The sequence below is a fragment of the Cupressus sempervirens genome, chromosome 11 (assembly GCF_028749045.1).
Source record: "Cupressus sempervirens isolate cs-2001-9-10 chromosome 11, ASM2874904v1, whole genome shotgun sequence".
Taxonomy (NCBI): Eukaryota; Viridiplantae; Streptophyta; class Pinopsida; order Cupressales; family Cupressaceae; genus Cupressus; species Cupressus sempervirens.
In genome coordinates, this window is record NC_143128.1 from 751,747,722 (window position 1) to 751,773,561 (window position 25,840).

The 25,840-nt window shown below is 35.2% G+C and overlaps 1 protein-coding gene across 3 annotated transcripts in view; it reads right to left on the minus strand.

Moving 5' to 3' along the window:
* Positions 1-25,840, minus strand: part of LOC149531783 (uncharacterized) — a 228,612-nt gene that overhangs the window by 109,472 nt on the left and 93,300 nt on the right. For all 3 annotated transcript variants that reach the window (XR_016359263.1, XM_089811893.1, XM_089811894.1), the window contains exons 9-10: positions 18,227-18,351; positions 8,096-8,288 (exon numbers count right to left, since the gene is read on the minus strand). Coding sequence is in view for 2 of the 3 variants with exons in the window: in XM_089811893.1 (XP_089668019.1) it covers positions 8,096-8,288; positions 18,227-18,351 (318 nt within the window). In the remaining variant the exon portion in view is untranslated. The remainder of the gene's footprint in view (positions 1-8,095; positions 8,289-18,226; positions 18,352-25,840) is intronic.

Sequence of the window (25,840 nt, forward strand, 5' to 3'; positions counted from 1 at the left end):
AATCAATCAATGCCTATTGATACTTTATCCTCATAACTAACCAAAACCAACAACTAATATCAACAATTACAGAGTTGAATAACCATTACTATTGAACAAAACAATAGACATTGTAAACCTAACCACACTACTCAATCCCAATAGATTCCAAGTCTATGGTCCACAAGGATGCATCTCCTACAAAATTCCACCAACCTATCCCAACGATGGTCCGAGGAGGCAACGACAAGAATTTGCAATCCCCAAAGGCATCCAATTTTGCTAAATCAGGTATTGTCCCCAAAAGACCAATTTGAGAGTAATGAGATACATGGGTATAGCTAGAAGTCGTTGGGCCGACTAGGGAACTTCTAGAAATCTCCTACCCATCATGGGAGCTTCTAGTTGTCCCCTATGGAACAAGCCATTTTTGGATCGTTAGTGTTAAAATTAAGGCATTTTCAAATTTCAATAAAAAGGTAGACTGGCCCACAAGGATATCTAAACCACATTTTAAAAGACCAAAACCTAATATAAGCATAAAATAACCCAAAAGAAGAAAAAGAAATTCATTTTCAAAATCACAAAGGAGGTCAGCAAGAGAAGGGGTAGTTGATTGAGGAGCGAACCATAGTTGATAGAGGAGGTTAGGGTGTCAAATCTACTTGATTTAGACTCTTAGAGCTACCATCTACTGATTATGGACTGCAATATATTATTGCTAACTTCTATGTTTATTGTTTAGGAGTTAGTATAGTATTACATTTTAATATTTTAAGCCATTCCATGTTTGAAATTTGGAGCCTTTGGACATTTTTTTTGGTATGTATGTCCTATATTGACAACAACGAAAGCATTTGAATTTTGTTATTATGCTGATTAATTGAAATCTGAAATCCCAATTCAACTCTAATGCTAAGTATTAAGCTTCTAAAATGTCTATGATGAATGATTTATCAATGTTATCATATGCATATTTGAATATTTTTTCATATTCTCTATTTTATAATAGTTGTCCTCTATTGTCCCCCAAAAATTGGCCCTACACCATACCCATATTGGAAGCACAACCCCATCCCCTAAACCATCCCTATGCCGGAAACTCCGTGGAACATAGTTCCAACTTGCTGCTGGCATTTTTGGTTGAATATCGAGTGGCACAATTTAGCCATGCCCTAGCCCGTCATGTGTGCTCTAAGAAAAAGAGATTTTCCTACTCTTGTTAACAGCATTGGGAATTTGAGGCTGTAGGTACATCAATGTGGTCCTCGGCAGAATGTCTGATCTTGTTGTTGATCTACAGGAACATTGTATGCTGATGAAAAGATATTCCAACCAATAAAGGATCAAGTGTGATGAATTCTGAAGCGTAGCTTGTTCTTTATCCATTTCCTCCCTACCAGCATTCATTCTTTACGTGGACTAGGCATGGGTGAGATATTTTGTTGGGTCAATGTAAAAATGAACTCATTATGTTGTAGACCTCCAAGTTGAGATTTACTGACTTGAATCAGCAATGACATTCATCCCTTTGCAAGATGTACCAAAGCATGATCTAAGTTAATTTCTTGATTAAACCATGTGAACTGTTTTAGTACAGATATGGGCTAATCATAACAGGCATTATTACCCATGCAACATCATTTGCCACCTGTAACTATACCCAAGAGGCATATTGGTCGCTGAAGTGCTACATATACTAGCCTAAGAAATAATTTTTTTGTTGTTGCGCTTTTCTGAAGAGCTAACTAATGTAAATCTGAGTTTTTCTCATTTTGGAGAGTCAAAGGGCATGTTCTGTAATTTCTTAAAACTTGAATGCTAATCCCATTTTATAACTCCATTTAGTAGTTTTCTTCAATAGTCATCTCCACATTTTACACTAATATGGCTTCCTATGATGATAGTTTAAAAACACCAACGTATGATGTTTAACCTGAACAGTTGTCGTATCAGAAATAAAAGCTAATACATATAGATGCACCATCTACTTAGAATTAACCACTTGCAGCACATCAATAAAAGGGCTTGAAAAATAAGGCTTTCAATCACATTTTTTTCCTTCCCTAGACTTGAATCGAATCAATGACATATATAATGCAAGGATGTGTGTCACATTTTCTCCACTCTACAAAATGATGGCACAACTAGGACTTGTGTAATACGAAATCAGTTGCCCTTGTTTCTTTGATATTGAGTTATGGATATGCACTGTGCAACCAAAGAGAACCACAAAAAACAGGGAAAACAATGGGCAACCAATTCCTCCTTGTAACAATCTAAAAGAGAGAGAAATGTAACAGCCCACTGCAAGGTAGAATATTATGAAATGTTGAAAAGCATGCTAAATAATAGACATTTTGTTTTATTGTAATATTTAGTATAATGGTCATGTCAGTAACTTTCTTTTAAGTCAATCAGTTAGTATAAACATAACTTTCTATTCTTTACGTTGTTTATTTAGTTTAGTAATTAAAAAATTGTATTGTCTTTAGTTATTGGCCACTATAGAAAAATCTCGTAATTAACTTTCTAGTATTTAAGTTGTTTATTTAGTTTCGTAATAAAAAATTTGTATTGTCTTTAGTTCTCGACCATTTCCGCTATGGAAAGATCTTGTAATTGCTTTTTTAAGAAGTGTTCCTATCCTTTTTAATATTGAATATCAACTGATAATATTTTCATGGTATCAGAGTAGAGGTTGGTTTTTGGTGATTTTTCCCAATAAAATTTATGGTTTAATTACTTAGGAAAATTCTAAAGAAAAATTGTCCGATCTTTTAAAACACAATTTCTTTGGTATTTTCATGATGGATTTTATTTATAAAATAAAATTTTCTATTTTTCTTGTTTTGAGAATTTCTTAAAGATTTTTTGCACAATTTTCTTAATAAAATCAAGGGATTTCAGTTCTTGGCATATTTTTAATACAAAAATTGTGGTTTACGCATAGATCTCTTTACCATTTTTTCACAAGAAGTGTTCCTATCCTTTTTAATATTGAATATCAACTAATAATAAAAAATTTGTATTGTCTTTAGTTCTCGACCATTTCATGGAAAGATCTTGTAATTGCTTTTTTAAGAAGTATTCCTATCCTTTTTAATATTGAATATCAACTGATAATATTTTCATGGTATTAGAGTAGAGGTTGGTTTTTGGTGATTTTTCCCAATAAAATTTATGGTTTAATTACTTAGGAAAATTCTAAAGAAAAATTGTCCGATCTTTTAAAACACAATTTCTTTGGTATTTTCGTGGTGGATTTTATTTATAAAATAAAATTTTCTATTTTTCTAGTTTTGAAAATTTCTTAAAGATTTTTTGCACAATTTTCTTAATAAAATCAAGGGTTTTCAGTTCTTGGCATATTTTTAATACAAAAATTGTGGTTTACGCATAGATATCTTTACCATTTTTTCACAAGAAAAGTGAAGTCCTTTTAGATCTGCAAGGGTTCTATGTTCTCATGACCAAAAAGGTTGGTCGCTTTTCTACACTCAAAGGGTTTTGCACTACTTTTTCCCAAGCAGTGACTTCTCTAATATAAGAGAATTTTCACATGATTTTATCCCCTAAAAATGTCTTTTCCTCCTGTTGCTTCTTGACAATGTTTTGAGAAAATTGTGGGTTTTATGTTTCCTACAAAATGAGAGTTTTGATGTTTTTTCATAAACTTGTGTGACTTCAGCATTGGATCAAGGGTTTGATATTATATTCTAAAAAATCATGGTTTTGTGTTACAAAAGCTCCAGTTATGATTTTTAGCAAAATCGTGATTTCAGAGTTTTGAGAAGCTTATAATAGTCTCTAGATAATGGGAGGGATGGCTTGGTTATCCAACATCGTGTTGCGAGGCACTCAGTTTGTTCTTGGATTGGGTCATGCACACAAGTTTTGTAGCATGAGCTTGGCTGTTTAAAAGTCCCACTAGGGAGGGGGAGGCTCTTAGAAGCAAGCTCATGTCACAGAAACATTTTAAAGAGGCGTCATGACCAAACGACCTGCAAATAATAGCAAGTCTTCTATAAGGTAGTTAGTTTAATGACCGTTATGATCATTGTCTAACCAACACCCAAAGTACCATTTTATGCAATTATTAATTAATTAAAAATTAGAATATTAACACATATAGAAAATGCTATATTTTCTGGGTGTTGCATAGAAATTGTGACCATTATGGGAGGTTATTATTGGTGCTTAAGTACCCCTACGATTCTCTTTGGGCTCCTTCAGAGTTGGCTCTCACTGTCTTCGTGCCTGACATGACCACCATATGGTTAGGGAGGATCGGATTTGTCCACTGTGTACTTTGGCGGAGGTTGAGACTGAGACCCACTTTATATTTCACTGTCCCATCTACTATGAGATTAGAGGGAGATTCTATTACCTTTTCAGAGATTGTTTTTCTCTTTCAGCCTTCTTCAGCTATATTGACCAGCGGTGTCTTGCACTCTACCTTCGTGAGGCCACCCAACTGTGTGAGCATACCTTACAGTCACTCATACCTAAGGGTCATACCTCAGATCAGCTCATTACCGCCTTTTTCTCCCCCTTCTCTCCTCCACAGGGCTTGAAAAGGCCATCCAGTATCTCTCCTTCCAAATCAATCAGACACTGTACCAGTCTTTCCAAACAACGGCACTCCTTCAGTGGTTCTTGGCGACGATCTAAAACTCTGGATCGTTCATGGTTATATCCTTCTATGAATGGTTTATTTGTACCAAGGAAGGATCCTTAGTCCTTACCTTGGCTTCTCTGGCTTTGTGTCTTGTTTGTTTCTTCTCTGACACCGTTTGGTGTTTCTGCTTTGGGCAGCTCTTTAGTTTGTATGCTCAATCCCATAAACCCTTGTGGTTTTTTGTTGGACATTAATATTATCTTATCTTATCTTATCTTAAAGTGACATTGAAATATTCAGTATAATGGTCAACTAAGTAACTTTTGATTAAGTTAATATGTTGTGGTATTGCTATCAGGATTTAATTGAGTAGTTTTTGAGTCAAGCTCATTGACCCATATTTCATGAGTAGTGGTTTACACAAACTCATCTCTCATGACAATGAATACAACATTTAGAACTCATTGGAGGTAAAGAACCAAGACTTCCCGGGAGGTCACCCATCCTAGTACTACTCCAACTCGAGATATTTTCCACAGCAAGTCAAATTGTGATATTGCTATTTGGATTTGACTATGTAGTTTTTGAGTCAAACTCATTAACCAATATTTCATGAGTGGTGTTTTACACAAACCCATCTCTGATGACAATAAATAGAACACTTAGAACTCACTGGATCTAGGTGATGCTCATAGGGGTGAAGCACGTGGACTTCCAAGGAGTTCACCCATTTGAGTACTACTCCAGCTCGAGCACACTTAACTACGGAATTTCCTCCATGGTTAAACCCACTGGTGTAGTTTTTGAGTCAAACTCATTGACCCATATTTCACGAGTAGTGGTTTACACAAACCTATCTCTCATGACAATGAATAGAACACTTAGAACTGATTATAGTCGGCTTGGTCAGTTCACTATCGCGACCCTCGTGAGCTAATAGTGGGATTTGAGAGTCTCAGTTGTGGGATTATAGGCTTTTCAGCAACCTATGGTGTGTTTTGGCTCCATTTGAGGGACTTACTATTTATTGTTAAGTCAAGTTGTTGGTTCTAATGAGCTCAGTTGAGTAGAGGAGGTGAGTGATGCTCTCAGTTTTTATTTCAGGCTTCTAGTTTGAGCGCCAAGAATCTTGGAGAGAGTGTCTATTTATAGTAAGTCACCCCATCAGGTTCATTCACCATCTTTCTTCGTCGGGATCACTCTGGTGTTGTCAGGTTTTGATTCTAATGCTTCTTCAGTTGTTTTTGCAAAACAAGTGAATTATTATTATTATTCATCTAAATATGTTGAGGTTGATATTTTTGTTGTTGTTATATGTTGCTCACCTCAATATTACAGCTTGTTGGAACCAAGATGAAAAGTTTTAGCTCATGGGCACAAGAAACAGTGACCTTGTGTGTTACAATATTCTGTTATGCTGGAAAAGGTCTTTTTTGAGCCAAAAGCAATTAATAAATGATATTATAATGGCACTTTATTATATTTTAATGTTGTGTGGAGGAAGCTTCTTCAGTGAAGTGCATTTGGGAAACTTGTGCCATTTGAAGATTATAAATATGAGGCCATTTGATGGAAAAAGGCATCTGATTATTTGTTTCTCTTTGTTTTGTTGTCTATGTGACAATTCTGAATTGTGTGCCCTTGCTGAAGTATACTGGTTTCTAAATATTTGAAGATTGCTTGAAGTCACTGCTGAGGTATAGAGGTTTCATCGGTTAAATCTCCTTACTATGATTATCTATGACTAGGAGATTGGAGTTATAATTCTAAGAATTCAGAGTTTGGGGTATACAAATTATGCTGAGGTGCGATTTGTGCAATTAAGAATACAGTGATCACACTGGAAGCCATGTAGAATCTAAAGGTTGTGAGTTTTAGTGAGAAGTCTAGACGCCAATGTACTTGTGCCTGGGGATTTACAGATCAAAATAACCATTATTTTGGTGGCCTGTGATATCATTTGCTGCTCCTGCGTTTTTCTTTCTTGGCCCACGGTTGGTCTATATACCCTGCGGTCGTCATATGGGAGGATCAGCTCGAATAGCAACATTGTGTGTGACAAATAAAAATCAGGTTCCTTTGTTATTGGGAATTGGATTTAGTTTTATGCAATCATTATCATATTCTATTATTTTCAATTGCCAAATAAAATTCTGGAAATTCTGACAGTTATGTAATTTTGCGAAAGTTAACACTTCTAAATTAATTCCAATATTCTGAAATTTAGTCTATGGGTTTAAAATGCAAAGCAATAAATTCAATTACAAGGAAGACTTATCATTAGAGATTGTTTGGCAAGTGTTTGACAAAATGTCAAACCTAGTTTAGTTTTGAATTGGACTTTGATTGAGCTGCAACCAGCAGGGGTTATTACAATCAAGGAGATGCTCACAGAGGTGAAGCGTCAGGACTTGCCACGAGGTCACCCATCACGATACTACTCCAGCTCGAGCATTCTTAACTACAGAGTTCCCTCCATGGTTCTAAGTGGAAACTTCGTAGTTGAGCGTGCTCGAGCTGGAGAAGTACTTCGATGGATGACCTCCAAGGAAGTCCCGGTGCTTCACCTCTGTGAGCATCACCTAGATATAATGAGTTTTGTTCATTGTCATGAGAGATGGGTTTCTATAAACTACTACTCATGAAATATGAGTTAGTGAGTTTGACTCAAAACTACATAGTTAAATACTGATAGCAATATCACAATTTGACTTGCCATTGAAAATAATCTCCTACTTATCACTTGATGAGCTAAAGGGGCTTTCTAGTGAATGGTTCATAAGGCACAACACACGGTGAAGGTTTTGCAAATGGGGTTACAAGCAGAGTGGGTTTAACCATGGAGGAAACTGCATAGTTAAGAACGCTCGAGCTGGAGTAGTACTGGGATGGGTGACCTCCTAAGAAGTTCTCGTGATTCACCTTTGTGAGCATCACCCCGATCCAATGAGCTCTAAGTGTTCTATTTATTGTCGTGAGAGATGGATTTGTGTAAACCACTACTCATAAAATATGGGTCAATGAGCTTGACTGAAAAAACTACGCAGTTAAATCCTAATAGCAATATCACAATTTGACTACTTGTGGAAAATATCTCGTACTTATTAAGTTGGTATTTTTTGTAACTTTTTGTTCTTAAGTTGTTAGTTTAGTAACTTCCTTGTGTGTCTTTACTCCTCCATCGTTTCTTTTATCAGAAGGTCTTCTTAAAATTGCTTATTTAAGGATTATTTCTCCCCTTAGTTTAATATTAAATATAAATAGATATTCATTTCAGATATAATTTAGAAACATTTTATTTTGCAGATTATTGTCATCAAGCATCGCTCTAGAAATAAAAGCCATAATCAAATAAATAAAACTTCATTTTTCATTCATCATTGCAGCAGATCTTAAAATATGATAAACAGTAATTAATATCTTAAGGGGTAGTCTAAACTATATAACCAAATATGATGAGAATAACATAAATACTCATTAAGGAAGACACTCTACCAATGATGCTTGACCACTTAAACTTCTGTAGAATGGAGTTGTCAATCATTGCTAGATCAAAACTAGTAACCAACACATCAAACAGCACCATATTTTTAGGCGTGTAGAACTCATGCTCCCGTATTCGGGAACGTGATTCTTTGTCACCCTGATATAGAATCACATTCAAATCTGATGTCCATTGCCGAAATTCCTGCAACATAAATTGTGCAGCCATTTAATTCATTAAAATAATAATTAAATTGATATTGAGCTACCAAAGAAAAAATAGACTCAAAGGCATCATACCAATTGAAAAGAGTATACTCAAAAATCAGCAAGGTTAAAATAAGGAGTCAGAAATAACATTTTAGAAAAGAAATTGCTTTCATGATCCATGCATTACTTCTCATAAACTCGAACAATCATAATACCAGATGGCCCCTCCAAGTAAAGAACTATTTGACAGAAGAAATCTCCTGAAGATGGGAATGGCAAGGTTTCAAGAACACCAGAAGCCTGGCATTTGATATCATATAAAATAAGAGGAAATGTAGAAATCACACAAAAAGTCATGGCACAACATAGCATATTTAAATTTAGCAGAAAAGAAAATAAATTCATCCAGTTTCCACACAGAAGAATATATAAAAATAGATTAAAAAGTCCAATCCAAATATATCAAGAATTGGCCAAGACAGCAATGTCTCCTATAAAATCACTGGTCAAGAACAAAAAGTGACTAGCTATTATCACAAGTTTACATATCGGCTGGCATGCGTTTCTTCATTCCATTTATTACTAATGTACTTATATACATCATATCTATATTTAAGTATGATAATAATGAAACATTATATTGAAATTGTTGCCAACATCTATCTCTTATTCCAAACTAGCTGCCTTCCCTACCAACACCATTCAGACATCACTGGGCAGCTCCCATAAAAATTAGGCAGCTGACAACAAACTATAGCCTTGGTTAGCTCTGGGGATGGATATGATAAGCATTGCCAGCCAAAAAATTAAGAAAATATTGCTCAAGCGAAGGCAAGATAAATAAATTTTTAAAATTACTCTGATTTAAGTATAGCTGATGCAATGCATTGATGCAACTGTTGTCCCTGCTATCATTTGCAGCGATCTATATTATGGCAAATCAAGCACACTGAGTAATTTAAGATATTTTGAAAATATCACGAAAAATTATGAACAAATCGGATTTAACAATAGGTTTATTATTATATTATAATAATAACATAATTTTATAATATTATAATAATATCATAATTATATTATTGTATTATATTTAAATTATACAAGAATATATTGTATTGTATTGATATAATAAATTAATCATCTCAGTTGCTTATGGGTATGTTCGTATTGTATGCCAATAGAACGATTTTTTTGTAGAAGCTGGGTACGTCCATACAAATACCATATAAAAATTACTAACACATAAAGAAATTAAATATATTGATTACGAAAAAAATTATTGATATTTAATAATAATGTATAGCTTAACCAATTTTTAAATTTATGGTTTTTAATTTTTTTAGGGGGCTGTCAATATGCTTTTCCTTTGAGTCCATGTTTTTGGGGAGAGTTCTTGGTGGGAATTGCGAAGTTGGTTTAAGCTGATTTGAAATTTTGGCTAGTTAGTTAATGTTTTCTCTGTTAAGCTTAATGAGTTTTGGCTTGTTTTGACTAATGAAATTTTCTCCAAAGAGAAATAGAATATTTCAAGGCAATTGAAGGTACTTCCTAAGTTCACAAGTGAACTCACTTTCCTTATGTAATACCCCCTTTTGAAATAGAATTTACTAATAGATAATAAATATTAATATTAAAATATAAAGAATTTAATTATAATGATAAAAAATATAATTATATAATCACAAGTTAGACAACAACCTACAGCACAACAGTAAGTTGTGAGCCTCTTATCTGGGAGCTCTTGGGTTCGAATCTACTCAAGCTTGATTAATAATAATAATTAGTCTTAACAAATAATAATAAGTAATCTCAGCTTTGGCGCAATTAAGAGTTCTGACTCCATCAACATAAGATATAAAGGGGAGAAGAGTTCATTTTTAAAAGGACAAGGATGTAGCAACAAAAATTGGAAAATGAAATATGGAATAATCAGGCTAGAATTGGAGAAGAAGTCGGAAATAAAACTAAATTGGAAATAAAGAACGGTAATTAAGATTGGTTAAGGAGTGATTATGAAAGTTGACAAGACACAATTCTTGGAAAAATATATTAAGAAGTTATTAAGTGCAGTAAAGGGGAGCAGGAATATATACCAGACTTACATTTACAGATATGCGAATGAGAAAAAGGGGAAGATCATCAAAGAAAAGTTGAAGTCATAATTGTAAAAAGAGTTTATAACAGAAGTGTAAGAAGAGTATATGCAGATATAAAAGATATGTACATGTAGAGAGAGAAGAATATACTAATCTGAAATGAGAAGGGAGGTAGATGCACACTTAAAGGAGAACTACAAGAGAAGACATAGTCTGAAGATGTAAATCAACAAAGAATTAACAGAGAAGAAAATAAGTGACTCCTTCAAAACGCTAAACACTTAAGTTATGAATGACTGCGACTTGTCCAAAGGTGGGTGCCTACTTAAGCACGATGTGTGCTTACTTGTTTGCTTGCCTATTGCTTACGCAACATCAGAATACATGCCATGTCAGCAAGTCAATATATCTAAGGCGTCAAAGGTTTGGTTGAGGTGAGGACAATATTCTATAGCTGTCATGGAAGGTAGAGAATCTGCAGATAATAAAAGTAACAGTTTTCTTAATTAGTGGCGATTTAAGTTTTAATGAGAAATTCCTACATATACTTCATGTGTTTCACATTGCATCAGACTCAGAATTTATGATGGGCATTTTTATATTTGAAGCAAATACATTTTGTGAGAGTCCTATTTTACGCATAATGTGTTTCTGACCTGGGCGGCCTTTGACTACACTAGCATCTCAAAAGGATTTGTTTTTACTTACTTATGGAATTGAAAGATACGTGTGTCGTTCCAGAGTTTGAGCAAGTAACGGGCTTGGATCCTTGTCTAATAATATAGTGAGATATTAATGGTTCTGTTTGTGCGTTTGTTTTTTGCAATGACTGGGCAGGAGGATTATTATTTGAGAAAAATGGAAATAGTGGCATAGAATATACAAGCCTACAGAATCAAATAAAATGATTTTGATGTATATGATGGAGTGGAATGTAATATTTATAATTACTTGGAGTGGTCGGTATAAAATCATTGGAGGGATGAAACAGTCCATGCTTGGGGCCTTTTGGATAGAGTGTCAATTGATTCTACCTTGTCTTGGTGGTACGAGTTTGCAGAGGAGCTGCGATTTTGGATGAAGAATGTTAAGGATTGTTGCAGGATGGAAAGTGACATGTGTGAAGTTCCATAGTGTTTTTGACAGGAACCACTAATTATTTGTCTCAATTTGAAACAGATAAGAGATGGCCAGCAGTTTTCTGTGCAATAAATGATTGGGCAATATTGTTTTTAGTGGAGCTGCGATGAGATAAGACGTTGAGCAGATTATTCAGCTGTGTAGGTGACTAAATCAAAGCATTATGGAGAAAAACAACTATCGAGTGAAGATAGAATATGCATTTTAGAAGGGGAGCATATTACTGAGGTCTCGTTTATTAATTGAATGTAATATATTACTTGTGCAAGCAACATTATTGAGATAAGATGATGCAATGTGTATGGTGAAAAGAGTTGTTTCAGATTCAGTGATTTGAGGTGGTGCCTCAGCTGACTGAAGTTGGTGCTTCAGTGTTTGGAGTTAATGCTTTGAAGAAGGTTGATGCTCTGCGAGAGTTGGTGTTCTCTGTGGGTTGGTACTCACATTTGTTGGTGCTCTTTGAAAGTCCGTGTTCTCTGTAGGTTGGTGCTCACATTTGTATTCTAGATCAGTGCCCTTTTTTTTAATATAAGTTTTGTATGCCGTGGTTTTTCTACCTAAAAGGGTTTTCCACAAGAAATCTGGTGTTAATGTCTTGATGGTTGCTCTTGTTAAGTTTTCATGCAGTTCCATGTTGCCCTTATTTTTAATATAAGTTTTGCATGCCGTGGTTTTTCTACCTAAAAGGGTTTTCCACAAAAAATCTGGTGTTAATGTCTTGATGGTTGCTCTTGTTAAGTTTTCAAATTTCATGTTTTAAAAATTTAAAGTTCTGAAATACGGATTCACACCCCCTGCCCCACCTTCACCTTATTTCCTGTGTGTTCTTCGAAACTAACTAGAACTTCATTTAAATAAAAAATCAGATCCCAACTACAATGGGATTCCCAATTAAGGCAGCAAAAGTTGGTGATAACTACCCTCTTCTTAAGAAAGGGTTGGCGATTGCTCATAGCATGACTTTGTAAAAGAAGAAATTTCTACATCGTCCTCTCCATAATCCCATTTCAACACATTCTCTTATAGTTCTGGATAAATGGAAGGTGTGAAATTCATATCTTGCGATAGGAATTTAATTGTTGACTCAAATGGACCCTTCCAAAAAGAATATTCTACAATGAGGTTGACATTGTAGATATTTACCCCTGGCCTCATAAGCCCAAATGGATTTTGTTAGCGTTGGGGAAGTCTCAAACTGTTTCGATAGCCAAGGCATTGTCAAAAAGGTGAGGTTTTGGATGCAGAATCCGCCCATCAATTTAAGACTAACAACAATTGCTAGGGGAAGCCCCAATGAGATAAGGGGTAAGAACCAAACCTACATAGAAATTTGATTTTGAATCAAACAAAATGTATTGTTTATGGATTGCAAGGAGAAGCTCACGTATTACTAAGCAATTTACCTTCTTGTGAGTCCATCAATTTCATGACTGCTAATTTTTTTCTTAAAGTTATATAGACTAAAAGAAGACTAAAATTTTGCATTTAATTGCTCCCGTAACTATGTGTTAGATGTGCAATGTTTGTTTCGATTGCCTGGGTTTGAACCAATTCGAGGTTCGATCAGGGTTAGAATTTCCCTGGTCTGGTTCAAACCTGCAGTCCAAAATTCGAACCTGGGCGAATTTTGGCTGCCTAGATCGAATTTGGGATGAATTTGGGCAAATTTTATATTTTTTGAGTTCCAATTGCCGTAAAACATGAATGTAAATAGGTTATTTTGGTTTCTAACATCATTTGTGGTGTGCAAATAATTGATTTTATGAGCAAATAGGTGATTGAGCAAAAGAAGTTTGTGCAAGGTAGAGTTTATATCATATGATTTTATGATAGTCTATGTTTCTAGGCTTCATAAATATGTATATACATAATTTTTTATAATTTTAACATGTTTTTGTACGAACGAACCCAAAACCCTTCCCAAAATTTTGATGTACCGGCAAACCAATTCTTTGAACCCATATTTTGAACTGAACTCAAACCGGTAACTAAGCATATTCAAATTTCATTTTTCAGTAACTACAGACAAAATCCAGCAATAAATGCAGTTGCAATTGTGCTTTTGTAAATGTGTGACACAAATAACAATCAATAGAGTTCCTTGCAAATTTAGTGTGGTTGTCCAATGTCAGTTTGCTTGATTTGCAAAGTTTTCTAGAGAAATTGCCTAAATGCTTATCAAAAAGCAACATGTATCGAAGACCAATACAATATTGCTAATTATTACAGATTGGAATCGATTTGCTCATTAAAATAACATTTCCATAATCTTCGATTTATATGCTTCTGATGTGTAATGTCCCCATTTTTGCCAATATCAAATTTTAAGAGATAAGCATGTTATTGTGATCCTTGTAGGCTAATTATTTTGGAAATTATAATATTTTTGGTGGCCAAATTATTATTAAATCATTAAACGACTTATTATACAGTTATAATTTAACTTTATAATATCACTTAAGTTGAGGGTTGAGTCATCATTGTAAGGGGTCATTTATTTCATTAATATTATGTCTATATTGTAATGGGCACCCTAGAAATGCCCAAAAACTAAACAACTACTGATAGGAATTTCGTCAAACAATTTGCATCCAACTCCTTATTCCTCTGTTTACTAATTTAACCCCATTATGACTTGAGAAATGAGAAATTTATATTGTTTGCTTGCATGGAATTGAAAATCACTCAACATTTAAAAAGAAAGTACAATGATATGCAGATTGGAAATTGTATTGCAGCTGATAAGATGTCATTTTCAGAATTAAATAAAATCAAATACATGGCAGATTATCAACTAACTAATTGCTCCACTATTATTGACATAATGCTCCAGCAAATGTTATTTAAACCTGTTGCTACAGTGACATGAATAGTGTTGTGCGAATAGTGTCGCATGAAAAGTACCCGTGTGAACAGTGTTGCTACAGTATTTTGTCTTCCAAACAGTCCAATATCTTCATAAAATCATTCCCTCAAAGTAGCATAAGTGTCAAATAACTAAAGAAGAAGATATGAGCAAAACATCAAATCTGCCTGTAGCTAGAAACACACCCAATCTAGCGGATAATGAAGCTGATAACAATGGTTTCCAAAGGGAAAACCCCAAGGGAATGACGTCTAGAATGCCACAAGAGAGGATAGATGTCCTCTAATGCCAAGAATAAATCTGCAACTCACATATCAATTTTCTTCTCATATTCAACCTGCCGAATTACTAACACTCCCTTCTATTCTCTCCAAGGGTCAATTCAACTCACATGAGCAATGTGGGATAAAAGATGTGCAATGTAAAACATATTAATATAATCACTTATGTCTCCCTTAGACACCCCCTTTGATTTGCACACATTCCCATAAAATTTAATATTAAATTAACAATTAAATATTTTACAACTAAATTAATTGTTACTCTAATAATACTTCAGGCATAAAAATATATTAACTATCGGACACTGAACAACACGAGTGACAACTCGTCAGAAAGCTCTCGTCGAGAAGTATCAAATCCAATCACCAAAACTAGCCTCCCCTGTGTCGTGTTGACTTACTAAAAATAGTAAGTATGCCTGAGACTGAGTAAATCAACTCAATTTTGGCCCAAATTGGAGATGAGTAGGCCAAAACACTCTACGATCCCTTTAAACCCTTCGTTATCCCTCAGGACCATGTAGAACTAGGCTAACACACACACACTCGGTCGACTGCTAAAGTGGGGACATTATATATACCAAGTATTAAATGTTGTCAAAAGAGTTAAGTTGGAAAGTTTCATGAGTTGAGTTCTTTTCTGAAACTTTCATAATTTCAGAAATTGAGATCTTTTGGAAACTTTTGTCAACAAAGGCATTATAAATATGAGCTCATTTCATTGGGAAAAGCATACTTGAATATTAATTTGCTTTTATTGCCTTTGTGGCTTTCTGGGGTTCTGAAGTTTGTGCCCTTGCTGAAGTATAAGGGTTTGTTCTGAGGCTTTTGCTCCATTGTCAAAGTATAGTGGAGATTCATTTCTTGTGAAATCTGAGATTTTCATGGTGGTTTCTCGTACTGTATAACCCGTGGCTGAGGAGCAATTGTTGGTTGGAATAATTCAATGTCTTCTCTTATTGTATTGACTGTGGCTGAGAGGGCAAATGTATGCTGAGGGAATTCGTAATTTTCTTACTGATTATTGGTAATTCAGAAGTCTGATTATTGGTGACTCATTAAGTTGTTCTTAAGAAAAGTATATAAATTTGTTGGTGCGATTGGTACCCAAGGTTGTATATGGGATATCATGCCAATTGAGATGCCAAATTACTTGCAGCTGGGCGTGGATTTCAAGCTGCATTTTGGTTTCAAAATCAGGCAGCCCAACCCTTGTCTGTTGACACTAAGTTCCTGCAGCAAATTGGTGCCAAATTAATTGAATGCAAACTGGACAGTATTGTAACTGCATTCAGGCATTGGGAGTCTTTGTTCAGGCGACTGCATTCCTGGAATCGAGTACCCTCTTCTCTGCATTTTGGCAGCACTCTTGTCTGATCTCTGGGTGCCACATCAGGTGTTTGCTGCTGTGCATCGAATTACAGTCAATTGGGGATTTGGTTTTTTCTGGTGGCTTAATAAAAGCAGACACGGGTTAGAATCTAAGGTGGCTTGTGACTGTTTGAGTGAAGTAACCTTTCTTGGTCAAGTTACCTGAATTCTGGGCAGATTATTGATTTGCATTAATCAGTATTGAAACAGCTGCCACAAAATCAGGTTCTTAAGTTATTTGGTTATACAGTTCTATTCAGTATATGTTTTGCAAGCAAGGAAAAAAATAATTTAATAAATTAGTGATTGCTCATTCCTTGTTTTTCTACAATATTCTGGTATTGCATGAGCTGAGACATATACTTGAAGTAAGAAATAACTTTAGCAGAATACACTGTTGCTAGTTGTTATTGAAAATTAAAATGCAATATATCATGTATGCTATCTCCTTAGCAGAATGAATTTGGGAAGAAAATTTAAATATGTTGGTGGGCATAATTAGTTGTGAGCAGTCTACTTGCTTATTTCAGTGTTGTCTTCAATTTTTTGGAGAAATCTTATATTCAGCAATGTGAGACAGTCGGGCTCTTTACACAATAACAGATAGTTTAATACAAAGGAAGGTAGAGTTGAGCACTAGTTTTTAACCTCATAAATTCTTTGTTGTTACAGAAAAACTATGACAAGATGACTTAATGAAATTTCCTAAGTCCGATCTGAGTTTCTATGCGTCAACTTAGAAATGATATTCAATGGCCATAAGGAAGCATGAGGTGCTTAAGTATACCCACGACCTATTGCACCCAATGCCCAGCTTAGAAGACCCCAGCATCAACTATGCACTTTCAGCTTTCACTTTATCCACATGGCTTGTCAAAGATTGGCAAATCGGCATTTGACAAAACACATGCCCTGCAGACAGCATATAACCTCATACACCTGTACCACTCTTTTCATTACTCCAACAACTCCTAGAGGCAATACATCACCAGAAAGGGACCCGCAAAGTCTTTCTATTTTCATCTTTTAACTCTTACCCTCAATGGTGTTCACATTCAATTTCATATTCCCATGATTAATGTCCTAGAACTAAACAGCCCATCAAGAATGGATTCACCTTTAACTCATCGCCTTCCCATATGTGGCACCAAGCAAACCCACAATTTGTATTTTTTCCACGAGTTGGGACCCATGACTTGTCTTTTTACGTAGTGTTTAAAGCTCAACCTTCAAATGAAGTTTTCAGTGCATTCTCAAAATAGTGCTGCTGTTTGGACTCTTAAAATAGAACATTTCTAAAATATCCTGGACAGCAAATATCCTGACAATGTAGAAAACTGGATTGACTAGTAGATCAGATTCCAATTTAAGTTCAATAATTGGTCTTCCGTAAGTAAAATATATAGAAATATAGAACATACTTTATGAGGGATATTTGGGGAAATCTTGAGTGGAGCTGAAAGGAATACTTAATAAAAAACAATATTTATTTATAATTAAGTGTCACTCATGAGAGATCCCATCCATATCCTTATACAAATAGTTTTTAGAGCAAGGAAAGCTCCTGTAAATCTTCAGGATCGTCTGATCAGAACCTAGGTTCTTTTTATCCACCATGGAGGAACTTTTTTAACAGTTTCCCATTTTTTGTAAGTGCCCATTTGAGGAGGATGACCTAACTATGAGTGCATACTAGTGTAAAAAAATCAGGTCTACATTGTTCTTAGTAGGTATTTCATTCACAATTATTTAACAGTAGTTTAGAATAATTGGAATTGAGAATGCCAATTAGGAGACACCAACCTCCTCAGGGAAGAGAAGTTTTCTGTGTAGCAGGAGGATAAGAATAATAATAAATTGCAAGAAATTTCTCGAGGGATTTGTCTATATATATAAGATAACATGAACTAGTTATGGATAAGCAATGGAGTAGAATTTCTCTCAGCACTTTACACTCCCTTCAATAACTAAGTTACATAGATCTGAATAAGATTAAAAAAATTGTTCTGACCGTGCCCATATCAAGATATTCCAATAATCAAGAAGATAAAAACAAATTTATTTAAATATTAAATGATTTGAAATGTAAATCAAAAAAGTTAGGAGATTGTTAATTATAATTCGCTTTTGCAGAGAACCATACAAACTTTGGCAATTTACAACTAGCTGCTGAACCAACCTGATCCCACCCAGGAAGTGTACTTTTCGGAGCAATTATTAGAACTGGCTTGCTGTTGAGTTGCTCCTTCTTCATGCAAAGAATAAAAGTTATAGCTTGTATTGTTTTCCCAAGGCCCATCTCATCTAAAATACACAGCAAATACAAACATTTCAAAACATAAAAGATAGGTTATAATTAAGACTACAAATAATTCCAGTATATTCTAATTCAATCTACATCAACATAAGCAGTTTGCATTCACAAATAGAATTGAAAGCGTCATAGATTATAGATATTGTATGCTCATTTACAATCAAACATGAAATCAAAGCTGCGCTTTAACATCACACAAAATTTCCGATTAAAGATGTTACTTATAAATTTGAAGGCTACATCAAGACAAGAATGCATCCTTTAGAAACACTAGGACTACAAATGGGTTAGGCTAAAGTGTGCCGCAAACAACAGAACACATAACACAGTGATATCAATGTACCGAAATAGAATATAACTTAAAGAATACATATGACTTCACTAGAAAGTCCTCCTAATCTATTGATTTGCACAAATACGAAGCCCATTCTGCAGTCAGAAGAAAAACAATCAAAATTCAAAAAGCCTTCAAAAATCCACGAATTCTCTGCAGGTGACAAGTAATCACTTTGCCATGTAGCCAACAACATATTTCCTCTTGAATATTATATTTCTAGAACCAGAAGAAAATCAATATTGGATGCAATACAAACATAAATTATATGTAAAGCTAGATATAGTAATGAGTGGACGGTAATAAATCTAGGCTCCATGGCATTTCACAGACAGGGACAAAGGGACAGAACTAGAAGGAAATGCGTTTCAGGGACAGCTATCTGAGGACCATTTTTCAGGACAGCAGTATATGAATTTTCAATGTGTGTATGTGCGCACGCGCAGGTGTGTCTGTGCAGGTGTGTGTGCAGGGGTGTGCGTGTGTGTGCATGGGTGTGTGTGTTTCTTCAAAATGTGTTACATAAGAGAAAGATACATGTCTATAACTGATAACAAAAATATCAATATGTAAATAAATCATGACAGCAGTAGCATAATAGCACAATAAACTTCAATATAATAGTATATCAGCGGTATAAACTATAAACAACAATGAAATTAATCATTAGATCCACAAAAGCAGTTTTAACTCAAGTATTAGAGCATTATATAGCTTAACTCCAAATTTGAAAATTAAATTTGGCTTTTAAAGTAATCCAGATTGTCAATTATCAAAATACAACAATCTATGAGGGTCTGTTTGGTTTGTGGAATTAGACCAGAAATGACATTTGCAAAAACAGGATTTGGAAAATTTTGTTCTGTGTTAAAATTTCAAAATAGAATTAGAATTGCAGAAATCTAATTTTACCTCAAGATCAGGTTATCAGACTTCCCACTAGCTACCTGGAATCCGGTTCCACCTTTTTGAAGAGTGTAAAATGTCACTGTCTGAAAGGCAATTTCGGCCATATCACCATTGGGAAGATTGATGTGAGTGGATGTAATAACACTGTCTGGTTATGACTAATCATACATCAATTTCTTTTGCTAAATCAGTAGTTTGACATTTAGTCAAACACTTGGCAAGGAGACTGTTATCACTGAAATGAATCGAACTAGCTCTCACAGCTCAATTGGATGAAAATATTAATTCCAGTAAATGCGTTCTTCTCTCACTTTACAATCTTTCAATATATGGACTTTGATTTTCTTTTTATATAGCTAGTGTAAACAGTTAAGCCACAACAATGAAACCAAATTCTTAAATGATATATGCAGTCCATCTTGATAAACATCACAGTTTATTATTCAAACCCCTATATTTACAGATGTGCTCTCAACAGAGATAATGAGGAATTCTGAATTTAAACTACTCCATATTAAATAACAAATCTGAAATTATGTAATATATCTGTTGGCAAACTATGGTGCAAAATATGTAATCGATTTTACCCATAGGAAGAACCTGAAAATGCATATTAGCGGCAGCCCCAAGGATCAGCTCTACTCTCCAAGATATGGGTGACATAGTGTTGAAAAAGATTGCCCAATCAACAAGTCTGGTCACCCAACAAAATGCTGATGCAACAGGTGAATCTGGAACAAAATTAACACATGCCCAATGCCAGCTTTCCTAGTCACTGAGAATTCAGTATGCAGATGCCCAAACTTCAGCATTTATTCCATCAATAGCTGGCTTCTCACGGCAGCAGTTAGAGGATCTTAGCTGCTTAAATTCACCACAATACCTTTCAATTAACATCACATCCCAACAGCAAACAGAATAGCGTCTAACAGCCATACAACATTAATTTCTCCAGCCACAATATGCACAGCGAAAGCCTCACGCCAAACACAGGATATTTCGGCATTTGAATAGAAACTCTCGCCACATACAGGAGGAATGAACGCCTAGGAATCAGAAAATAGAGACGTCCAATACCAGAATGTAATTCTACCAGCTTCTACTTCAATAAGTCTTTCAAGCAACAGCAGTAACAGTAAAGAAAGACTCCAAAACAATTTCCAGAATTTCATCCACTGCAAACTCTCAGCACAATGAATTCTTCCAAGCAACAGTAAATACAGAATGGAAGATGCAATTCATAAGAATTTGATCCACAATACCTCAGTTGTAGGATCAATGCCGAATTCAGACTCCAAACCCTTATACCTCAGCAACAGCACAAAATCTACCAAACTCAGAAACATCACAAAGCAAAATAAGATAATCAAATAATCGGATGCTTTTACCATCAAATGGGCTCATATTTATAATCTCTAAATGGCACAAAGTTTCCCAAATGCAACTTCACTTGAGAAGCTTCATCAACACAACATTAAAATATAACAAAGTGTCATATAATATAATTATTATCTACTTTTGGCTCCAAAAAATGACCTTTTCCATCATAACATAATAGTCTGACACACAAGGCGACTGTTTCTTGTGCCCACGATTTAAAACTTTTCATCCCAGTTCCAATGTGCTATGATACTGAGGTGAGCAACATACAACACCAACAAAAATAGCAACCACAACATATTTAGATGAACAATAGTAATGAATTACCCGTCTTGCGAAAACAACTGTAGAAGCATCAAAATGGAAATCTAACACCAGAGTGATCCTGATGAAGAAAGATGACAAATGAACCTAACAAGGTGACTTACTATAAATAGACACTCTCTCCAAGGTTCTTGGAGCCCAAAATAAAAATTGAGAGCATCACTCAACTCCTTAAACAAAACTGAGCTCATTGAAACCAATAACTTGACTTACTATAAATAGTAAGTCGTAGTAAGTCCCTCAAATGGAGCCTAAACACACCATAGGCTTCTTAATAGTCTATAACCCCACAATTGAAACCCTCAAATCCCACTGTCAACTCACGAGGGTCACGATGGTGAACTGACCAAGCCAATTTCAGGACCCTGCTAGAAATGGGGACAATAAGTGGAGGATCACCGAGTTTTGAACTTGGACGTCAAATCAGAAAAAATGTAGACTAAAGCTCACATATGGATGGATCTTTATACAGAGAATACGTTTCCAAGACAATACCATGTCGGATCTATAATGGCAAATTGCAATGAAGGTCAGTCGGTATAGTTGTCTTGACAAATTGATTGCAAGGAAGAATCAAGCAACACTCAATTGGAAACCAATGCTTTCAACTAGTGGGCTTTTTGTCTACTTCCAATCCTCACATTTTGCACATCTAAATATCCAATCATTTGGAGGCACTGAGCATAGATAACAACACACCAGTACATCAATGGAAATGCAAATTGCTAGAACATCTACGCCTACAAACAGAAATACCTCGCCATCCCACAGCTTGATGCGAATCTGAGACTATATGGAGGCGGGTGTAGGAGAGATCGGTCAGAGGTGAAGTTGATTTTGACTTTTATGTTCCCCGTGCACATTGTCTTGGATCTATATGCCAAATTTAAACCAGCCCCTGATGTCTTTGTCATCAGGGTGCACGGAGGGAGCGCATGAAATGTCTTTCCAGCAAACAGGTTCGAGCAATGCCCAATGTCAAATGCCTCCAAACCAAATGATCGTCCCATTCATCTTCCATGTCAACCAAACGGACCTACTAAAATTCCAAAATTCATTTTGAAGATTTACCAATTCTTGATTTGGCTAATTCAAGATTTATAGAAATCTCGATTTCTACAATTCCATGAACCAAATGGACCCTGAGAGTAAAAGCCTCCTTCAAGCTATCAATATCCAATGTTCAAAACCATCCATGGCATTATCACTCTCTAATGGAATTGGATCACCCAATGGTAACTTTAGAGCAATACCCAATGTCCAGCAAATGTATTCCAGCAATGCCCAATGTCAAATGCCTCCAAACCAAATGATCGTCCCATTCATCTTCCATGTCAACCAAATGAACCTACTAAAATTCCAAAAATCATTTTGAAGAATTGCAAATTCTTGATTTGGCTAACTCGAGATTTGTAGAAATCTCAATTTCTACAGTTCCACGAACCAAATGGACCCTAGGACTAAAAGCCTCCTTCAAACTATCAATATCCAACGTTTCAAAACCATCCATGGCAATATCACTCTCTAATGGAATTCAATCGCCCAATGGTAACTTTAGAGCCAATCTGTTTAAAAATACCTTTTTATTTTACTTTAAAATGACAAAATGGCTTCCAATCATTGATGATGCCAAACCATTTGTGCGACAATCAATGGCACATTTTGAACATCTAGAGTCATGTCATGGACAACTAGGCATCCCATCGCACTTTCAGGACATTTCCAACGATTAGTTAAGTCAGGGAACACCCGAGGGACATCCTCAAATGCCAAGCCATCCTTGAAACACCATGGCGGACAGAGATGTGGACTCCTAGGGTGGGGAGGCATTCACATGGAAGCTAGCAAAAATAGATCATAATCATTACACAATTCAATTTTTAAGACAATGAAGTGATTAAAAGTCATCCAACAAAGATTAAGCATCACTAGTAAAGGTCAAAACATTAGTGTAATGTCCCCTTCTAATGTGGCCTTGGAATATAAATAGTTAATAAGGTCATAAAAAGAAGTGTTACACCCACATGGGGGTGCGGCGGTGCAGGGGATGTCAGGACGAATTGCGGACGTGGGAAAAAAAGGGCATCCATTCGGGGACGGTGGGCATGCGGAGGGGGTAGGTGGAGGGAGGTTGCATAGTATACATTTGTGACTTAAAATGCCAATTATGAAATGATACTTCAATATAACATACCAAATATAGTCGAATATAGAAACTTGAAATTCGATTCATAAACCATAAGTTCAAACTTCAAACTTGAAACTTCATAACCATTACCAATGACCATTGAACTTAGTAACATAGCCATAGTAAGTTGTAACACTAATAACATTAAACATAATGATAAATGAAAAATATAAATCATACATGGTACCATGTAAGTCAACCATTGACTATCAAATGACAAAGATTAAAGATTCAAAATTCATTGTTCAAATATGATACATCATAAAGATGCCCATGATTACGATGAGCAAAGTAGCATGAAATAGTGAAATTAAATAATGTATCATGGCGATATCAAAGTATGTAGAAACTACAAAATGTCAATAATGAGAATGTAAAAAACAACACCCAATTAGGGTTCACATGTAAAAAATAATAATACAAATAACTTCAAATTTTTTGACTTTTTTTCTTGGGTGCCAGATGCACCTCACATGTCACCTTGGTGGGACCCCTCGCGCACTTGTGCGCACACTGAGTTACCCATGCACCGAAGATGCACTCGTGTCCCCGCGTTCCTGACAGGTGCTCCAATCGGTGCAATTGCAGTGCAGTGTCGTCCGAGCGGCGGTGGCAGAGCACGAGTGTGTGACTTCCACGCACCCAAGATGTACTCGCACCCGGTGTACCTAGGTTTTACCATGGATGCGCACACCCGGGTTACACTAATAAAAAGTAATAAAGCTGATTATTTAATATTACCCCTCAAAAGTAAATCATAAGGGTGATATTATTTAAATAACTTAATATAGTAACTTAAATGTTCAGTTAAAGCTAAAATTTGATGAAATCATTTTATTATTATTTTTTAGGTTGATAATAGGCCGGAACCAAATCATGGGGTGTGAGTAGACTTGAACCCAAGAGCACCCAGATGAGATCCCAACTTACCATTGCATTGTGTGGTGTTCCCATATTGTCATTTTATTATTAATAAGTGCAAATTAAATTAAAAGACGGAGGAAAGGGAAAATCAAGAGGCATAGCACAGGGTAAGCCAAAAGTCTCTGTAGTGTGCTATATCAAAACAATGAGAAGTTCATTCAACATATACTTAGTTGAGAGCTTTTGCTTTCATTTACAGAAAATCTAAGGATGTAAACCCAAGGAGTTTCTCGGTGGTTTTGGACAGAAACCCTAATCCATCTTTCGTATGAATAATCCAATATTTACCATTGTGCTTCATCATCAGACCATTGGAGGTTTCAACTAGACTTCTCTAGAGGATTTTCAAGGCAAATTTGTTAAGTCTACAAGCAAGACAAAAACCTCACTTTTGAGCATATCTCCAAGGCCATTGCCAGTCTGAGTATCGTGTCTTATGAATTCCCAAAGCTGGGCGATGGAGATTGATATACAATATGCAGGTTTAACATTCTTCTTCAATTTATTTAAAGAGTTGCCATGCAAGGTAATATCTGGAAGGCATACTATGAAATAAGGTTTTACACTGGTTGAGTTAATATTCATTGAAAAATTCAAGTGTTTCCACTGATTGGGTCCTTAAGACGAGAGCAGCATCTTCATCTTTTGAATGATTTACGGAGGGATAAATTGTGGACTTAATATTACCCCCGATTTCTGATCAGCTGTATATAAACTACAGGAGTATTCAGTTTACATTTTGAGATCCTCCTGGGCCTTTCTATTACACGAGTTACATGGTACAGAATTTTATGGGGTCATTTTCAGTTTGAAAGAATAATAGAATGCATTGTTTAGTCTTTGAATGTAACTGAAACAAAATTGCAGACATGTTGAAGATATTCAATGAACCTTTCAATGTGATTTTAATATGTTCTTGGACCTGTAGCAGAAAGAAGCTTAATTTCTGTATGTACTCTTGTTTGGTTAAAAAATGAAGATAATGCATTAAAAAATCTGCAATATAATATTTCAAAGAGATTATATTCAGATTTTAATAGCAAATATTTATCAGACTGCAGTTGTCTTTATAAACTTGATTACATTTGAATCTGACCTATATTCTGGCATTAAATAACCCTACAATAAATTGGACTTCAAACCTACAAAAACAAAGGTCAATGTTTGCATGCGAACATTTAAAACATCAACCAGATCAGCTGCAAACTGTTTGACAAAATTACTCAAAGGCAAAAAAAATTATCACTACATTTGTGGTGGGATACTAGAATAAAAGAGATACCTAAACCGTGGTTTTGATTCTATACCATTATTTAAACTTTTGAATGAGTAGACTCCAAAATGTCAATTTTGTCGCTTGAATGTCATTTATCATGAATTCTCATGCAAACAAAATGTTCTATTTACCATTCTTAAAAAT